This window comes from Ceratotherium simum, chromosome 25 (assembly GCF_057802395.1).
Source record: "Ceratotherium simum simum isolate JZ-2026a chromosome 25, ASM5780239v1, whole genome shotgun sequence".
Taxonomy (NCBI): Eukaryota; Metazoa; Chordata; class Mammalia; order Perissodactyla; family Rhinocerotidae; genus Ceratotherium; species Ceratotherium simum.
In genome coordinates, this window is record NC_141924.1 from 28,533,889 (window position 1) to 28,555,597 (window position 21,709).

Here is a 21,709-nt window from a genome sequence, read left to right on the forward strand (position 1 = left end):
AGGTTTCCAAACAATGCACCTTAAGAAACTAGAAAAAAACAAATTACACCTAGAGTGAGCAGAAAGAAAGAACGAATAAAGAGCAAAAATCAGTGAAATAGAAAACAACAGAGAGAATCAATGAAACCAAAAGCTGTTTCTCAAAAAGATCAACAAAATAACAATACCAGGAATGGATGAGAGGTGATCGCATTGCAGAATATAAAAATATGAAAAGGATAATAAGGGACTATTATGAATAACTGTGTGCAAATAAATTAAAGAGTTTAGATGAAATGAACAAATCCCTTGAAAGATATGAAATACCAAAGCTCTCTCAAGAAGAAATAGATACACTGAACAGCCCTATATATCAACTACAGTAATTGAATTTGTAGTTAAAAACCTTCCCACAAAGAAAACTCCAGACCCAGATGGCTTCACTGGTGAATTCCAACATTCAAGAAAGAAATAATACCCATTCTACATAAACTCTTCCAAAAAACTGAAGACGGAATACTTCCAAACTCATTCTATGATGTAAGCATTAATCTGACACCAAAACCAGATAAAGATATTATAAGACTACAGACCAATATCTCTAATATGCAAAGATATAAAAATTCTACACAAAATTTTAGTAAATTGAATCCAACAATCCATAAAAAGAATAATATATCATGACCAAGTGGGGTTTAGCACAGGAATAAAAGGTTGGTTTAACATTTAAAATCATTCAATATAATTCATCATATTAAGGACTAAAAAAGAAAAACCATATGATCATCTTAATAAATACAGGAAAAGCATCAAACAAAATTCAATACCCATTCATGATAAAAACATCAGGAATACAAGGCACTTCCTCAACTAGAAAAAGAGCATCTACAAAAAGGCTCATAATAACATCATACTTAAACACTGAAAGACTCAATGCTTTCCCTCACTAAAACTAGGAAAAAGGGCAGTGAAGTCCACTCTCAACACCTCTACTCAACATTGTACTTAAGGTCCTAAGCAGTGCTTAAATAAGGCAAGAAAAAGAAATAAAAAGCATACAAATTGTAAAAGGAGAAAATTGTCTTTATCCAATGATCATCTGTGTAGAAAATCCTAAGGAATATATAAAAAAGCTACTAGAACAAGTCTCAAGATCATAGGATACAAAGTCAATATAAAAAAATCAACTGCATTTCTACAGATGAACTACAAGCCATCAGAAATTGAAATTAAAAACCCAATACCATTTACAATAGCATGAAAAATATGAAATATTTGAGGTAAATTTAACAAAAAAATGCACAACATTTATACACTGCAAACTATAATAAACACTGTTAAGTGAAATTTTAAAAGACCTAAATAAATGGAGAAATATACCATTTTCATAGATCGGAAAATTTGATATTGTTAAGACATCAATTCTCCTGAAATTGATATATAGACTAAATGCAATCTCCTTCAAAATCTCAGCTGTCTTTTTGTAAAAACTGATAAACTGATTCCAAAATTTCCATGGGAATGCAAAAGAACTAGGATTGCTAAGACACTTTTGAAAAAAAGAACAGAGTTACAGGACTTGCTCTCCCTGATTTCAAGACTTATTTAAAGCGATAGTCACTAAAACAGTGCATAGCAAAGATGGACATATATATTAGTAGAACAAAATAGAGAGTTACAGGACCCACATACATGGCCAACTGATTTTCAACAAGGTGCTAGGGCAATCGAATGGAGAAAGATTAATATTTTCAACTAATGGTGTTGAAACAACCGGATATACATATGCAAAAAAAAAAAAATCTCAATCTATGCCTCATACTGTATATAAAAATTAACTCTAAGCGGATTATAAATCTAAACGTTAGAGCTAAAATTATAAAACTTCTAGAAGAAAACATAGGAAAAAGTCTTAGTGGCCTTAGATTAGGCAAAGATTTTTTAAATAGGACACAAAAAGCCTGAACTAAAAGGAAAAATTTGTAAATTGGATTTCACCAAAATTAAAAGACTTTTGATCTTCAAAAGATGCTATTAAGGAAATGAAAAGGCAAGCCACAGACCGGGAGAAAATATTTGCAAAAGATGTATCTCATAAAAGACTTTGATCCACAAGTTTTACACCTTAATAAGACAACCAATCTACTTTTTTTAAATTTTATTTATTTGTTTTTTATCCCCAAAGCCCCAGTAGATAGTTGTATGTCATAGCTGCACATCCTTCTAGTTGCTGTATGTGGGACACGGCCTCAGCATGGCCGGAGAAGCGGTGCGTCGGTGTGCGCCTGGGATCCGAACCCGGGCCGCCAGCAGTGGAGCGCGCGCACTTAACTGCTAAGCCATGGGGCCGGCCCACCAATCTACTTTTTAAAAATAGGCAAAAGATTTATACATAGACTTCACCAAAAAACAAAAAAAACCCCAAACGTACAAATGGCCAATAAGCACATGAAAAGATGTTCAAAATCATTAGTTATTAGAAAAAACATAAATTAAAACCACAATGAAATACTACCACTCACCCAACAAAATGACTAAAACTAAAAAGACTGATTATATCAAGTGTTGGGGAGGATGTGGAGCAAGTGGAATTCACACACAATGCTGGTGAGAATGCAAAATGGTTCAGCCACTTTGATAATTTCTTACAAATTTAAACATGCGCTTCTCATATGACTGAGTAATCATACTCTTAGGTATTCACCCAAGAGAAATGAAAACATGGCAATATAATGACTTGTATTTGAACATTTATGCAGCTTTATTCATAACAGCTGAAAACTGTAAAGAATCCAAAATGTCATCAATTGATAAATAAACAAATTGTGGTCTATCCATACAAGAGAACACTACTCAGAAATAAAAAGGGACAAACTACTGGTACACACAACGAGGATGAATTGCACAAGCATTACACTAAGTGAAATACGCCAGACACAAAAGGTCACGTACCGTATAATTCCATTTACATGAAATTCTAGAAAGGGCAAAATAGAAAATTCCAGAAATTCATGAAATCCTAAAAAGTGATAGGAAGTAGATCAGTAATTGCCAGGCGTGGGCGTTAAAGAGAGGGAACTAACTGCAAAAGGGCACAAGAGAACTTTTTGGAGTGATGAAATAGTCTATATTATGATTGTGATATTATCATACAACTGTATACAGTTGTCAAAACTCATGGAATTGTATACTTCAAACTGGTGAATTTTTCTGTATATACATTATACCTCAAAAGAGCCTATTTAAGAAAAGATTCTCCAAAAAGAGTGAGTTAAGAGGAAACTATGAGTAGGAGACAATATTAATAATATGACTATATTATTATTGAGCATATACCATATGCCAGGTGCTTAACCTATATGATTATATTTTATCTCAAAACCACCATGCAAATTAGTCATTATTATTTCTATTTTCTTTAATAGATAACAAGATTGAGTAACTAGCTAGTAAGTAGCAGATGCAAGATGATTTGAGTCAGCCTAGCACTCTTTAACACAAAGTTGCACTCTCAAAAAAGAGTTTCACTTTATTGGAGTTCAAAAAGCACAAAACTGAGGGCCGGCCTGGTGGTGCAGTGGTTGAGTTCATGCGCTCTGCTTTGGCAGTCCGGGGTTCATGGGTTCAGATCTCGGGCACAGACCTACACACCACTCATCAAGCCATGCTATGGCGGTGTCCCACATACAAAATAGAGGAAGATTGGCACAGATGTTAGCTCAGGGACAATCTTCCTCACCAAAAAAAAAAAAAAAGCACAAAACTGAGTATAATATGAGGTAGGGCTATTCATATTGGTAGAATTTAACAGTTTATCTATGAGGAATAGAGTATGAGTAGGTAGAAAGAAGAGTTCTATTTTATACTTTAAATACTTCTGCATTGTTTAAAAATACTTGTTTCTTAAACAAGAATTTTATACCTTTTAATAAATACTTATTAAAAAGATGTCATAGGGGCTGGCCCAGTGGCGTAGCAGTTAAGTTCGTGACCTCCGCTTCGGCGGCCCAAGGTTCGCCGGTTCGGATCCTGGGTGCGGACCTATGCACAGCTCATCAAGCCATGCTGAGGTGGCGTCCCACATAGAGCAACTAGAAGGATGTACAACCATGACATACAACTATCTACTGGGGCTTTGGGGAGAAAAAAGGAGGAAGATTGGCAACAGATGTTAGCTCAGGGCCAATCTTTCTCAAAAAAAAAAAAAAAAAAACCCATTATAAAAAGATGTTATATAACCCCAATTATTAAATTCATAATGCATCTCATTTTTTTTTTCTGTGAGGAAGATCAGCCCTGTGCTAACATCTGCCAATCCTCCTCTTTTTTTTTTTTTTTTTTTGCTGAGGAAGACTGGCCCTGGGCTAACATCCATGCCCATCTTCCTCCACTTTATACGGGACGCCACCACAGCATGGCTTGTCAAGTGGTGCGTCAGTGTGCGCCTGGGATCCAAACCGGTGAACCCCGGGCTGCTGCAGCAGAGCTCGTACACTTAACCGCTTGCGCCACTGGGCCGGCCCCTGCATCTCATTTTGTTGATTGCTATAAGTTAAAAATTGTGAAATATTTGGTAAAACATCCTTCTATATACTGCCTGATGTTTTAGGAGAAGTGGTCTCTTGACATCTAGAAACCAACACTTGAAAATGGCTTACATTAATCCAAAATATATATGTAGATGCCAAATAAATACCTGTTGAATGATCAATGATCACACATTGCCTTATTTAAAATCCTGCAGGATGATCTCAAGGGCAACACCTACAGGTAAAAATTTTCTTTATATACGTAAGCTAGTATCTGGAGTTTTTCTGCTGAGCTCTTTATTAGGATAGATATTGGGAGAATTAATTGCATCTAATTAAAGTCTGCTTACAATTGAAAATGCTTAGTAATCCTGATGGGACAAGACATGCTAGGAGATTAAATTAATTAGCAGTCAAAAGTTAATTAGCAGTAATAAGATTAAATAAGTAAATAAGATTAAATATAAGTGTGGTACTAGATACAAAAGTCTGAAGATAACATGCTTGGTTTTAAGGCTCTGTAATGGTCTTCTTGCCTTCAACCTTGTCCCCTTCAAGTTACACACCTTTAGAGGACTTTTATAACTTCAGTGATTGGGTTATGAACAAAAGATGACCAAAGACTGCAGCAATATGGAACATGCAGGAAGGAAACAGGTACTGAAAGCCATTATAGAAGAATTTCAAGATGGGGATGAATTAAAATATCTGGATAATAGGACAGAAATAAAAGACAAACAAGAGAGGTGTTATGAATCATGGACAGAAATCTTAGAATACAGTAATGCCTTAGATATGGGGCAATGCAATGGCTTGCTAATTTGTTTTCACACACTCTAACTTACAATTATAAAAATAGGGGAAAACCCAGATAGCATGCATAAACAAAGTGGGTACTAAACAAGAAAGAAAAATCAAGGAAGGGGAAATAAAATAGAAGCAGGAATTGAAAGACACCAGTGGCCAAAAAAGTCTCAGATTTTTTTCTTGGGAAATAGATACTGAAATATCACCTTTATTACAGAAAGATTATTAAGGGAGCGGCTTTTTTAAGACAGGAAAAGAAAAGCTGTGGTTTGTTATAATGAATTTAAAACTTTGGACAGATATCTAGTTTGAAATATTCTAAGGATTGGGAATAAGACCAAGGAAATAAAAAAATATGTAACAGAGCAGGTTGCACGTCATCTATACAATGAATGTAATTGAAACTCGGAATGAATTTCAGCAAGACGTAGAGTATGAGGAAGAGCCCTGAGGAATACCTATTAGAACTAAGGATAAGGGAGAGAAGTACCTTCTAAAGAGAAATTAAAAAAAGTAAACTGAGCTCTAGATCCATACATCCACCCACTTTCAGAATTGCTTCCCACCAGATGATCCACAGACCCGTCAGACAACGTAAACAACAATGGGTTCATCTTCCTCACTGCCAACTCTGTTTCCCCACTTGTATGAACGGCAGCACCATCCACCCAAACACCTCTGTCAGAAACTTGAGAGGCCTCCTATCTCTTCCCTCTCTCCCCCTACTCACACCTAGTCAGGTCACTTAAACATAGTCCTCTGTTTTATTTTCCTCTTTCTATTCCCATTACTGGTCCTTCCATTTAGATCTTCAACATTTTTCACCTGGACTATTGTAATAGTTTCCTAACAGGTCTCACTGACTCCAATATTTCTATATATCACCTTATCCCAAATACAGAGCCTACTTAATGATTTTCTAATGCATAAAAGTTGGGCATGTCAGTTTTCTTCCTTAAATTTGGCAATGAAAATAAAATCTAAACTCCTCAGCACAACATAAAATCCTTCATAAGATACTTCCTACATTCCCTCCTCATATTCTGGGTCCCATCCAAGCTGAACTACTTGCAATTTCCCCAGCATACTCTATGACACACTGTTCTCTCTGCCTGTGAAGCCTTTTCCCCATTCCCATGGGTAACTCCTAATCATCCTTCAAGGCTCAATCACTCGATTTTATTTATTCTACTATCTTCCCTCCTTGACTATAAACAACTTGCAAACAAAGATTGTGTTTTGATCACCCAGCACTTAGTAAAGCAGCTTGATGAATTGTATATTCATTAATTCCATAAGCATGTCCTGCCATAAATGTGCCAGCCCAGGGCTAGTTACTGGGTGACACAAGTGAATAAGAAAAAAGTTTGCTCAAACAAACATAAACAATAAAAAAGCCACTGCATGGGCCGGCCCCGTGGCTTGGCGGTTAAGTGCGCACGCTCTGCTGCTGGCAGCCCGGGTTCGGATCCCGATCGCCCGGATCCCGGGCGCGCACCGACGCACTGCTTCTCTGGCCATGCTGAGGCCGCGTCCCACATACAGCAACTAGAAGGATGTGCAGCTATGACATACAACTATCTACTGGGGCTTTGGGGGGAAAAATAAATAAATAAAATCTTTAAAAAAAAAAAAGCCACTGCAGCATAGTTTTCGTAGGGAAGAAGGTAGATATGACAGAAAAGAAGAATCAAAACAAGAAAACTAATCAAAGCCAGAGTCAGATAGGAAGAATCAATGTAATAAAACGTGAGTACTTGCAAACAGAGGGGCAATTGTAGTTTCCAAAGGATCTGAGAACAATATACACTGCCCAATCATTTTTGTACCCCATTTGTTTTTTTGCAATAACTCAAAATCTGTTAAAGAAATGGATAAAGGGATGAGGACAAGATCAATTATTTATCAGGAAGATGAATAAAAACAATACACTAAATGACTACAATCATGCACTGTATAACGATGTTTCAGTCAACGACAGACTGCATATATGATGGTGGTCCCATAAGATTAGTACCATATAGGCTAGGTGTGTAGAGGCTATCCCATCAAGGTTTGTATAAGTACACTCTATGACATTCGCACAACGATGAAATCACCTAATGACGTTCCTCAGAACGTAACCCCATCGTTAAGTGATACATGATTGTATATCACCAAAAGGAAAAATTTTCAAGAACTCTTGCAAAACACTGAAAGCTTTGGTTAAATTCTCCCATTAAAATAAAGAAAAAAAGAAGTACTATTTCATTTTAGCTAAAGTATATATAGATTAAAAATACAATATAGTAGGTAATCTGATGGGAATGCAAACTGCTGCAACTACTATGGAAAACAGTATAGAGGTTCCTCAAAAAACTAAAAATAGAACTACCATATGATCTAGCAATTCCACTTCTGGGTACTTATCAGAAGAAAGTGAAAACACTAACTTGAAAAGATATATGCACCCCCATGTTCAATGTAGCATTATTTACAATAGCCAAGACATGGAAACAGCGTAAGTGTCCACCGACGGATAACTGAATAAAGAAAATGTGGTATATATATACAATGGCATATTATTCAACCATAAAAGAGAATGAAATCTTGTCATCTGTGACAACATGAATGGATCTTGAGGGCATTATGCTAAGTAAAATAAGTCAGACAGAGAAAGGCAAATACTATATGATCTCACTTATATGTGGAATCTAAAAAACAAACAAAGCAAATGGAATAGATTGGTGGCTGCTAGATGCAAGGAGTGGGGGATGGGCAAAATGGGTGAAGGGGGTCAAAAGGTACAAATTTCCAGTTATAAAATAAATAAGTCATGGGGATATAATGTACAGCATGGTGACTATAGTTAATAATACTGTATTGCATACATATAAGTTGCGAAGACAGCAAATCTTAAAAGTTCTCACCAAAAAAAAAAAATTGGGGGGGCTGGCCCAGTGGTGTAGCAGTTAAGTGCGCGCGCTCTGCTTCAGTGGCCCAGGGTTCAGATCCCACCTGTGCACCAACGCACCACTTGTCAAGCCATGCTGTGGCGGCGTCCCATATAAAGTGGAGGAAGATGGACACGGATGTTAGCCCAGGGCCAGTCTTCCTCAGCAAAAAGAGGAGGATTGGTGACAGATGTTAGCTCACGGCTGATCTTCCTCACAAAAAAAAAAAATTTTGTAACTAGGTATGGTGACAGATGTTAACTAGAGAGCATGGTGATCATTTCTCAATATATACAAATATCGAATCATTATGTTGTACAACTGAAACTAATATAATGTTATATGTCAATTATACCTCAATAAAATATAGTAGATGATCACATTGGGTGTTAACTTCCCCACACAGAATACAACTTCAGAAGTTTGTTAATGTAAGGAAAGTTATGTGTTCCTTTATTGTGTCTAACGGGAGTTAAAGAAAAGAAAATAGAACTTACTGTCCGCGAGGATACCAGCGGTGCTTAGTAGTAAAGAACATTTTGCTCAGTTGCTCTATCATGGGTCCTTGCTCAAAGTGTTCACCTTTTTCTTCTAATCTGGTTTTCAGCACCTGATCATGTGTTTCTTCATGATTGTGCACAGGATCTGGCCGAGGGATAGGCTACAAAATAATCAGGAATGAACAGCACAAATACACAGGAATGGCAGCCAGCATTTGATTGAGTTTACAATGAAACAACTACCATTCTCAATAATTCATTACAGTACCTCAAAGTGGGTAAATAAGTTATCAGAACAGTTTCACTTAGTTGCATTATTCATTGAAGAATCAAAAATATTTTTCTTCTCACATCAAGTTTTGGGTTTCTTTTCCAATAATAAAAGCCTTACTTAGAGTTCTTTTTTTACCCACAACAATAAAGTAGTTATCACTTTAGTTTCTATTTCTCAAAACTATAAATCATACCATTATTTTTTAACTTACAAGTTTACAGTCTCTACCTTGTATATCATTAAAGTGAGATACAATGACAAATGTTTCATTGAAGATATTTCTTACATCCAACAGAAGCAGGAAAAACTTCAATGTGTTCATTTTAGGTAACTGAAATGCCAAAAATGATGCTTTATGGTAATCTGAGTAGTACTCTCCCCCAAAGACATTAATTACTAAAAATCTCATCTCCCCAACACGCAAGTTATATAACATTTTCCCATCAATAACAGTGGCTCATTAAAGCCTTTAAGAATCACCACGTTGGGGCCGGCCCCATGGCATAGCAGTTAAGTGCTCATGCTCCGCTGCTGGCGGCCCGGGGTTCGGATCCCAGGTGCGCACCAAGGCACTGCTTGTCAGGCCATGCTGTGGTGGCATCCCATATAAAGTGGAGGAAGATAGGCACAGATTTTAGCCCAGGGCCAGTCTTCCTCAGCAAAAAGAGGAGGATTGGCATGGATGTGAGCTCAGGGCTGATCTTCCTCACACAAAAAAAAAGAAAAAGAATCCCCATCTTGGAGGGTCAGGTTACCTATATTTTAAATATTACATGATAATGTATGTAACACAAGATTGTAGCATTGCCTTGTTTCATAAATACCATATATATATATATATATATATATATATATATATAACAATACAATGAAAATCTAAATTTACAACCAGATGGGAAACAATTCAAACACAGATGTCCTCTTTACATCCATACACTAAATGACAACTACTATATTCTACCAACTGTATTAAATGTTACAACATATATTTATATAGATAATGTACATGAAACAATAAGACCTCTTTAAAAGGCAATATATATAAAGTGCACGAAGGTGACATAATTGACTAAGTACATCACAAATGCAAAGTAACAAAGATATCAGTGAGAAGTAGAATGGGAGCCAAGCCAGAGACTCATCACAGTGTGCAGAATGTATTCTACAAGGGATACCAAACATTACAAGTAAAGGAACATAGGAAAGAACACACAATAGATAATATTAAAAAATGGATCTCACGAGACCAGATTATGAAAGGCCTTCAAAGTTAGACTTAGAAGTAACAACTTGACATAAGTAGAAAAAGGAACCACTTACCTAGTGTGGAAGGGAATAAGGAGAAAGTATAATGAAGAGGTTAAGAACTTGGGCTTTGGACTCTGATTCTGCCAACTTACTAGCTCTGGCTCTGTGACCTGGGGCAAGTTATTTAAGGTCTTAATTTCCCTTTCTGTAAAATCAGAGAAGTAATATCTACCTAATAAGGGTGTGAGAAGGATTAAGAGAAATAATAATACATATTATGATTAGCTGTCCCTCACATGCTAAGAGTTCAATAATGGTAGGTAGCTATTAATATTTCTATTAAGGCCTCAAACAGGAAAAAAGTGATCTAAATTTATTTTAAAGAAAAAGTGCTCCTTAGATGCTTAAAGTAATTTTAAAAGACCATCTCTTCTACGTAAAGTGCAATACTAATAAGTGTATCTGCAAGTTTCTATTAGACCCTGAGGGGTACTAGCAAACATGGGATTAGATCCTATAAACAGTTCTCTCTCTTTTAGGTTATTATACTTGTTGCTAAAGATCAAATATTTTAAATATGATCAAAAAGTTATTTTCAAGTGTTAATAAATGTTAATTGTCTCTCTTCCTATTCCCAAGTGGGCTCAATTCTAATATATCACAAATTGCCTCTGCTTTATATAATTAAAAACATTTTTTTTCCAGGCACATAGATAAAAGACACTGGAATTAATGGATTCTTTGGAGTCTATACCAAGAGCCTCTGACAGACTCAGAATTGATTTTTTGGTAGTATTTGATCTCCTTGATCAAACTTCAAAGAAAGGGTACATGAATATTTCAGTTAAAAGGAAAACTAAAATAAAACAATGTCAACTTTATAAAACATTCAGAACTGTCATCCTAAATTTCCCTTGTTTTTCTGAAGAATTTTCAAAATTTGACTTTTGAAATTTTCCACTAAATCAACCACTAAAAAGAATTGCTTAGTACTTAAATTTTTATTTTATTTTTCCAAGTCATTATGTTTTTGCCTCTGGTATAATATCTTTATTTTTCCTGAACTAGAAATCCTAAAGTCAAGAAAAACATTTTTAGAATATCAGTACTTTTAATAAAACATATACCTGGCAGAAGCAGAGAAAAGAATCTTTTTACCTGGATCTATGGAAAATAATCAACATGTTCTAGATTCAAATGTGAATTACCAGAAAACCAAAGATACAAATCATCTCCACTTTCTTAAAGCCAGTCTCAGTTGGTATTTGTACCTATGACCAGGATCTTTGTATGCAATATGCTTTCCAGGGCTCAGAGAATCAAAGGGCCCACTGGAGTTGCAGCCCTATTTGCTTGAGAAAAGAGGAAAGTCGAGTCTAAATTTTAAGCCCTATTTGAGGATATTTATTCAATGTTATATACTATGTTCACGAGATTTGTAAATCTGGATTCAAAAATAACATACTTTATTCTAACAATAACATGTTTTCAAGAATGTTTCTTATTGTGCAGCCCAATCTATAATTTATTACTTGAGAAACAAAAAAATCCCATGCTTCCCCAGGTGAATGTCTCTTAGCCCTAAAACAGAAAACTCTTAAGCATGAAGAGGGAGGAACAAATTTATTCATTTAATCAACAAATATTTATTGTGTGCCTACCAAGCAAAAGATGTTATTCCAGGTGCTAAGGACATAGCAGGGAACAAGAGACAAGGCCCTGTCCTCATGGAGCTCACATTTTAGTGGTGGGAGATAGAAAAACAAGAAACTATCCAGTGTGACAGAAATGATAAATGCTGCTGAGAAAAGTAAAGCAAAGAAGGACAACAGGGAGTCCAAGGGCAGGGGTACTACTCTAAATGCAGTGACCAAGAAAGGCCTCACTAGGTAACGAATCAGGAAAGATCTAAAGGAAAGGGTATAAACTATGAGGATTTCTAGGGGGAAAATAGTCCAGGCTGAGGAAGCAGGAACTACAAAGGCCCTGAGGCAGGAGCTTGTCTAATGTACGTGAAGAACAGCGGGGAGGTAGCAACAGAGCGAGGTAGCAGTGGAGGGATTATGTGTAAACCAATAGAAGCAATCTTCTAGACTAGAGAGAGGAATACTGATGATGTGGGAGAGCAGACAACTGCTGCAACAAAGGGAGTGCAACAAAAAAAAAGGAGGCAGGGAGTTGGGCATGTACGCGAGGGACTGATTACAATGATGGACTGTGGCATCTATGCTGGGTAGAAGGGCAGTGAGAATGTGTGAGATACATGAGGGACTGTGAAAAAGTGGTTCATCAATGAATGCAGGTCTCAATGAGGGAATGAATAATTCTTGGAGCTGGAAGACTTGGGGGAGTTGATAGTAAGCTAGTGGAATTCTTGAAATCTAGATTGGGAGGAAGGAGGACAAGTTATTTGTGATTAGAACATCTCTAGGGTACAACCATGGGAGTAGGGGCTGAGGTAGGGAGAGAAGATCAAGAAGTGAGAGCCCAGGGTATTAGACAGATACTCTATATGGACAGTGAAATAACCAAGAATTAGGACAGAAACAGTATTGGAGAGTGAGACAGTACATCTAAAATCCTCAAGGAAGAGGGGAGGGTTGAAAGGGAGGAGAAGTAAATTGCAGGTTGGTAGATGACAGCAACAAAAAAAGACAGTAGATGGTATAGTTTAATGATACGAACCACAAAGCTAGAAATTGTCAGGGAGAAGGAAAAATGGTCTGAATATGACAACGAGGAGCTACAGGGACATCTACTCCACCTGTAGGCCCAGGAGTAAAAGGCTGTAGGAGAGAAAAGAGCAACTACTGACTGCTGGGGAAGCAATGGCCCTAGGGTACAGCCAGGTTTCTGGTAGAGCCAGAAGGTGAAGGCAACATTCTGGAAAAAGTTAAGGTTATAAGAGATTTTACTGATGATAGTAAGTTCTTAAAGTATAGTGGAAAAGTTTTCAAAGTTGGGAGGGATAGAAAAAGGGTCAGATTCAGGATGTATGTGGATGAAAATCTGGAAGCTGAGAAGTGACCTCACAGTCTTGGGCTTCTTGGTATAACCACTAAAACAGGACAAAGCACATAACCAGAAATATACCATAAAATAATAGAAGAAGGCACAATTAGTATGAGCTGGAGGGTTTACAGGCCAAAGGTCAATGACTTAGGCTTATTTTCTACACATGGCTCAATGAAATGAAACAAAAGAGGTACTGCATTATTGCCTATGATATCTGGCTAGTATACAAAGCAGGCAGACAAAATCGTGAGGTTAAAAAGGGAATAAAAACTAGCAAATAACATTAATCTGTTTTGTCAAATCAACCAGTACCCTGGCCCTAATGATGACTTTTAAAAATAGGCACCACTAGATGCACCATGTGATGACTTGAATTATCTAATTATTTTCTCCTCAAAGAGCAAATTGAACATTACCAAATATAGTAGAAGAAGGCTTAAAGAAATAGGAGGAAACATTTCAAATATAAAATAATAAAAAGACTTGGGCCAAGCTAAAATAAATTGTATTAAAAACAACACAAAATTTCCTCTATCAAGCGCCTGGCTTTTGAAGACATATGGAAAAAATTAAACTAGGCCACTTAAAATATATGCCCATGTTGGCCCATTAGAAAAAACTAACTAAAATAAAATAAATTTACCAAATATTAAAAGGATTATCAGAACCAATACAATATGAGAGTTATGAAACAGCACTCTAAAATAAAAGTTTTTCTGGGCCAGCCCCGTGGCTTGGCGGTTAAGTGCGCGTGCTCTGCTGCTGGTGGCCCGGGTTCAGATCCCGGGCGCGCACCGGCACACTGCTTGTCCGGCCATGCTGAGGCCGCGTCCCACATACAGCAACTAGAAGGATGGGCAGCTATGATATACAACTATCTACTGGGGTTTTGGGGGAAAAAATAAATAAATAAATAAATAAAATTATAAAAAATAAAATAAAATAAAAGTTTTTCAAAATTTATTAGATTATAATGTAAGGTAGTATGGAACAATGTGTTTTGTAAGTTTATACCAGGTGTGTTTGATCCCTACTCAGAAATCTACCAAATTTTAGACCAGAAAACTGAAGCCATAATTGTGTTTAAATAGTTCACTTTGTGTACTGAAAATAGCCTTTAAAGAAAGAAGATGAAAAAGAAACAAGAGAAAAATCGAAACAGTAAAATAAAAAAGCCAAAAGAAGATCTAAACCAATAAAGGAAATAAAACAACTCCCTTCTCTTTGGATACGCTAAGAAAGCGTGAATATTTCCAACAGCACATTAAAAATTATAAGAGATTTTCTCATACATACTTTTGTGTGTTCATATGGAATGTCCACAGAAGGGTGGTAGCATACTATTGTCCTGCCATCAGATGTCAAAGCAAGTTCCACTTTGCTAAAAAAGAATGTTTGAGAAAGAGAGTTATACTGTATTCAAGGCAGAATGATTATTCTTAGAGCTAAATTAATTAATCATGAATCCCTGAAGAATCATGCCACATCACTAGACTGGCAAACCTGGTACTCATACCATAGGGGACAACTCAGACCATCTCACAAAATATATCAGCTTAACTACCACAACAAACCCTTAATGCATTATCCACATTTTATGTGAACTATTCTTCAAATTACATATTTGTCTTTAGACTATCCAAATCTTTGGAAGAAACCTTCATGTTTATTTGTCACTATTACTAGAACTTCTTTTCCTTACCTAAAAACTACCTTCAAAAAGTTGTAAAAAGGACGTTACTTGGTTACATTATTGAAGTTCAAGATCAGCAAAGTACATAATCTTCCAGGTAAAGGATCACCTGAATTTCCAACCATAAAGATTGTGGCTGAGCACTTTTTCTAGATCAGTATTTCTCCAAGTGCCTTTGGCAGAACAATACAACTATAAGAAGGGTTCTGTGGTCAAACGAACTTGGTAATTACTGAATATTACCTCTTCCCTCCATGAATATCCCTCAGAAGAACACATTTTGGGCAATACTCCTCTAAATACTTCTTCCAGGAATGCTCTGGCTGGATCTCATTCCTTCAGGTACCAACTAACAAAGCTTGTTTTTCAAAGACCCTGGCAACTACTATTGTACTTAGATCCATATACATTCTAAGGAGCACGACTGTCAGGTTTGATTAAACTTATGTGTTCTCCAGATGTCTATAAATTTAAGTTTCTAGGATTTCAACACCAACCAGACTTTTTTTTTCTTTTTTTTTCTGAGGAAGACTGGCCCTGAGCTAACATCCATGCCCATCTTCCTCTACTTTATATGGCACACCGCCACAGGATGGCTCGACAAGCAGTGCGTCGGTGCACGCCCGGGATCTGAACCAGCAAACCCCTCGCCGCGGCAGCGGAGCGCGCGCACTTAACCGCTTGCCACCGGGCCGGCCCAACACCAACCAGATTTGAGCTAGACCAGCAATTAAACTATAAAGTGTTTTAGCTAACACAGGATAAGGTATTAGGTTGTTTCACCATGATTTAAGATTGAATACCATAACATGACTATAATGAACATTTAATCCATCAAATGATTTTTCATAAAGGATGGAGTTTTACATAACGCAAAACACTTATAACACTCAATCTTTTCAACTTCAAAAAGTGTTGCCTATTATTTAACCTAATCTCATCACTATTTTAGTACCTACTAAATGTACAATTAAAATTCAAATTAAAACTAGTGTCAAGAGGGAAGAAAATATATTTTTACTAAAATTTGCAATAAAAACAACGTAGCTTAAAAAAATGTTGCGGTTTCTGCACATCAGACTCTGCTATTGAGAAAAAAGACAATATCTTATTCATATGTTATTCCTAGTTCTTAGCATCGTGACTAGAATTGAATAAGTACCAAATAAATTGTGGTTGAATTAAATATTTGTAATTTAGGATTATTCAACGTCAAACAAAAGATAAAATAAATAACTGCTTAAACTAATACATATGAATCCTAAGAGAAAACTATAAAAACTAAATAACTTTTCCAGAAAGCTAAAGAATGCTTTAGGAAGAAAAGATAGCTTTCTAACAGCATGTCTGTCTAACGACAAATTAAGTATTCACTGAAACACAATGATAATGATTTTTGTTTAAAACGTTTATAAGCCCAGATACTGGGTAAATAAGATCATTGAAATCATCTTTACAAACAAAATTAAAGAAAGAATAATCAGAAAAGAAAGGAGAAAACAACAAAACAAGAAATAAAATTAAATCATTTCAGATACAGCTAACAGACTGTTATTTTTTTCAATTGAATTTTAATACATACCAATTATAGTCATCTGGAAGAGAAGAATACGTAGATTTATGACAAACACAATATAAAGCTCCGTCTGCAAAAACCCCAAACAGTAAAATGGATTTAGTCAATTTGAGCATATGTTCTCACAATAAATGTAAAACTAGTTTCACTCATTCAACCAATATTTACTGTGTTGACTAAGAAACAGGGCTGTACTAGGAGCCAGGGATTCAACAAGTGAGATCCAGTCCCTACCATCAAAAAGGGTACAAGTCTGGTGAGAGACATGAGTAAACAAACAATGCCAATATAAAAGATAAGCTCTGTTAAGATGGGTAAGCACTGGGAGAGGGAAGGGCACATGGACAAATTACAAACACAGCTGTGCAGGTTCAGGAATGCCTTTCTAGTGGAGATGACGTCTAAGGTGCTCTGAAGGATGACAGAATACGTAGGAGTTGGTGGGGGGGCGAGTACAAGCCTTGCAGAGGGAGTAACAAGTGCCAAGTACCAGAGGAAGGAAAGAACATGAACTATTTGGGTATTCTAAAAACTCTGGTGTGACTGGAGTGCATAGTTCATAAATGGGGAGTATTAAGTGATGAAATGCAAAATAAATTGTTCAAATTTAACTTTCCTTAATCAAAATGCTCATATTTCAAAGCCTATTTTCCTTTTTTAGAACACATACAAATTCAAGAGCAATAATTACTTTTTAAAAAGTTGTGAAAGGTTCTTCTACGTTTAGAGAAAGAGTGTTCTTTTAAATATATAGAAAAAAATGTAAATGTACCTCAGTATAATTAAAAACAAGTTCTGAATATATCCTAGCTAAAGCCAAGGATCAACTTCTCTCAAATGAGCCTCTTGCTCCTCAATGAAACACCATCCCCACTTTGTTCAAATACCACTCATCCTTCAAAGTCAAAAGCTACTCTTGCATGAAATCCTTTTTGCCCTCCCTGCCCCACAACCTCCATCACAGAGGGAAGAGTTGTCTATTTTACATGTCCTACAACCAACACTTCATATGACGTTGCTATTCCTTCTTTGTAGAATTTATTTTTTTTTTCTGCAACAGTTATTTATGTGTATCAAAGATGTGTTTTCCATCTTTGTATATGTCTCCTTTTCCCAAGGACTGCATATACTTACAGGTCTAAATATAAATTCTTACCCCAAAGCATAAAAAGTACCTTAATAAAATTCACTATTATAAAAGATTGCTCAGCAAAATGTCAACCCCAAAATTCTATTGATGTAAGATAACAAAATATAAAGAATTAGAAATTTAACCTCATCTGTCAAAAAGATTTATTAATTTTCAATTATCTGTGCTAATACAGAGGAGCATTCAATAAGATAAATCAGAAGATAATGTAAAAATCATTTACACGTATTTTATTTTCTTGTTTGACACTATTGGGGATCTTCCTAATTATGCATGGATTGATTTTAAAAGAAGTTTATATTCTCTGAATACAAACCAGCTAGGTGATGTACACATTTGCTGAAAGAAACAGGGTTGGGTAGCAGAGGCAGGGCAGACAGAATTAAGTGTTCTGAGATAGGCAGAAGGGAAAACTCAAGACAACAGTATTTCAGTTCAACAAGAAACTCTGTAAAATTTCTACTCTGCACTTACATATACATTTGCTTGTAGCCTCACAACATACATCACATTCTACCTCATACTCCAAGTATTTCTTGTTTCCATAGATGTCCGTTTCACTTACAAGTCTAAATAAGTTCCTTAAGGCCGGGAACCACACCTTGTTCATTACTGTGTCCCCTATACTGGCTACTAATAAAGTGAATGCCAAACTGCCTCTAAAATGTTAATTTTTGCATAATTAATACTTGAAAAACTCATCTGATATTTTATCAAGAGAAAGATTCTACATATAGTAAGTATCAGAGGTTCTAAATATATAAGTAAGACTGATGCCAAAGTTAATATGAATCAACCCCACAGCAGCTCAATGTGCCAAAAAGAACTTCAGTGAGGGTCAGCTCTCCATAACTTATGGGCTATTCTTGTTACATATATATGTTTAACTGCATTTTGATAAGATCTATAAAAGCTGACAGTCTTACTTAATTTTCAAATGTTCAATATTTTAAGTTACAGGAAAGGTGGTACAGCAGAACGTGTATTGGACTAAGTAACACAGGGAGAGCTAGGTTTTGATCACAGCTCTCCTTTACCACATAAGCGACCTTGGGTAAGTTTCTGAGGGCCAGAGAACTCAAGTTCCTTCATCTTCCGAAAGACAATAATACCACATGGCCTACCACGTGGTATTATTCAAAGTTGTTGTAAAATTCAACATTGTAAAAATCAAACGGCATGGGGCCGGCCCCATGGCTTAGTGGTTAAGTGTGCGCGCTCCGCTACTGGCAGCCCGGGGTCGGATCCCGGGCGTGCACCGACGCACCGCTTCTCCGGCCATGCTGAGGCCGCATCCCACATACAGCAACTAGAAGGATGTGCAACTATGACGTACAACTATCTACTGGGGCTTTGCGGGGGGGAAAAATCAAATGGCTTAATAAGCTTAAAAAAGTGTAAAATGTTCTATATTCCCATGTTGACTGTATATTTTGGAAGGTTTTAAATGTTCCTTCTTGAATACAGGGAGGCCTTGTTATTTTTTGCTCATTGAACTTTCTCCCTTAATCTTGGTTTTGCTTTGCTTCTAATCTTAATGCCCTTCCTTTTCACATAAAATATCAATAATAATAGAAATAACAATACTTACTTTACCGTCAATAATAGTAATAATAGAAATTGTTCAGAATAAGGGCTTCAGGATGCAAGAAATTAGGTAGTCACTAAGTATTAGGATGACTGAATGATAATGGAATAATTTTCTGAGGTAACCTAAATTAATTCTTAGTTAACTAGATATTTTGACGACGCCAATCCATTCAGATCAGTTTAAGAAACATTTATTACGTATCATGCATGAGAGGCACTGAGGAAACCAAAATAAATTAGATACTGTACAAATTTACAATCTAGTGGATAAAGTACACATAGACAATCTTCACTTATCCAGAGGCAGATTACCTGGTTTTCAGATTAACCTAGTGAAGATTAATTGCTGTTTCAGGACATGGACTAGGTAAAAACTGATTAGGTCTGAATTCCCATCAGCCTTGGGGCTGGGTTCCTGTCAGGACAAAGGGAAGGCTAAGTAGCAGAGGTCTCTCTCCCAATTCTCAACAACAGAAATGCTTCTAGGTAATCAGGAGCTGACTATATCTAAACCCTCTTAGCAATCTCCTCCTCCATTTACTTAGTTAATTATACTTTTACTTATACTTTTTACCCTCGTCTTCAAACAGCTCTTTTCCCCTTACTCAATAAACAAATGTTCAATTACAAATGGCAGTAAACAGGAAACATGAAGGTAGAGTTTAAGGTCAGAGACAAATGTGTAAAACAACTGACTGACATAGCTAAACATGAAAAGGCAAAACTACTGTAGCCCTCTACCCATGTCTGCTTTAGAAATGGGAGAATAGAGTTCACAGACAGAGGAAAAGGAATAGTGTATTTATTTATATGGTTCAAGGTTTTGATTATCAAACATGTATTAATAGGCTTTGAAGAAAATGTTGGACTATATCCATTTCTTTAGAAAAGAAACGTAGAAATTACATTTTTTAAAAAATGGCTAGGTATATAGAAAAAACACTAAGAGAATACACCAAAATATTAACAACGATTATCTTTGTAAGATGGAGTTGTAAATATGCCCTTTATTTGCTAATTTTAAGAACTACTAAAAAAGTAATATGTGAAAACATAGTAAATGTAAGTGATTCAAACCAGACAAAGTTCCTCTTTATCAACCCTTCACTCACCCTCGGCTAAATCCCACTTGTGGTCTACACAGATAACCTACTCGGTCCATTACCTTTTACTCTGCATTTATACATACATATATACACAAGTATATGGTAGATCATCTTTTGTTTTTTTTTTTGGTGAGGAGATCAGCCCTATGCTAACATCTGCCAACCCTCCTCTTTTTTTTGCTGAGGAAGACTGGCCCTGGGCTAACACCCGTGCCCATTTTCCTCCACTTTATATGGGATGCCGCCACAGCATGGCTTGCCAAGCAGTGCGTCGGGGCGCACCTGGGATCTGAAACGGTTGGCCGCAGCGGAGCACGTGCACTTAACTGCTTGCGCCACCCGGCCAACCCTGGTAGATCATCTTTTAAATGCACAAACGAGATCATATAATAGATATTGTTCTGTGACATACTTTTTTTTCCCTTCTAGAGATCTTTCCGTGTTGGTAACAGTTGTATGATATTCATAGTAAAGACATACCATAATTTATCCATCCCCCTTTTGACAGACTTTTAGGCTTTTCCCCCTTTTCCATTATTGCAAACTCTCCTGCTATTAACAGACATATACAATAACTAAACGCTTTAAATCTTCTACAACAAACACGTATTTCTATAATTTAAAAAGTTTAAAACTCTTTTTAAACATTAAAAAACTCACTTACTTTGAATTGGAAATAAATGTTTCAAGACAGTTCTGTTTGATATCGCCCATTTTACTGCTGCTAATGCCATGGTGAATCAAGATGCTTATCAGGTGGTACGAAAGAAGATGATTTGGAGAGAAACTGCTTTTAAAATCTGCGTCTAGGCACACCTATTTTCATCCCTGCGTAAGAGATAAAGAAAAATCAGTGCTGCCTATGGTTAACTAAAGTGAAACGATATACTGAACACTACAAGAACAAGACAGAAATCACTACCTAGAACTACAGACACCTAAAGCAAAACTTTCAAGCAACTTTCCATTTCTATGCTATATAGGACAAAGAGCAACATCATCAAATATAAGATCAGAAACCCCAAAACTATACCCATTACCATTTCTCTCAAATGCAAACTTCTCAGCACCTAGTGTAGTAGTTCTTTCCATTTAATGAATGCTCAGCAAATGTGTAATTACCCTAGAAAAGTCACACACATGCTACACACAGCGTCCTCCTCCCTACTGATAATGTGTCTGTGTACAAACTCCCAGGTACCATACATGAGATCTTATTACATCTCTTAAAGTAGTATTCTGTTTCCGATTAAATCCAATATTAAACAAGAAGGCCTATCCTTGGCCTACTAAATACTGATTTAGAGGA

General features: G+C 36.3%; 1 protein-coding gene across 2 annotated transcripts in view; it reads right to left on the bottom strand.

Moving 5' to 3' along the window:
• The window catches only part of MRPL42 (mitochondrial ribosomal protein L42), a 30,328-nt gene that overhangs the window by 7,489 nt on the left and 1,130 nt on the right, over positions 1-21,709 (bottom strand). For both annotated transcript variants that reach the window (XM_004417954.3, XM_087449110.1), the window contains exons 2-5: positions 21,065-21,228; positions 16,561-16,624; positions 14,582-14,666; positions 8,746-8,909 (exon numbers count right to left, since the gene is read on the bottom strand). In XM_004417954.3, coding sequence (XP_004418011.1) covers positions 8,746-8,909; positions 14,582-14,666; positions 16,561-16,624; positions 21,065-21,134 — 383 coding nt within the window. In that variant the 5' untranslated portion in view covers positions 21,135-21,228. The remainder of the gene's footprint in view (positions 1-8,745; positions 8,910-14,581; positions 14,667-16,560; positions 16,625-21,064; positions 21,229-21,709) is intronic.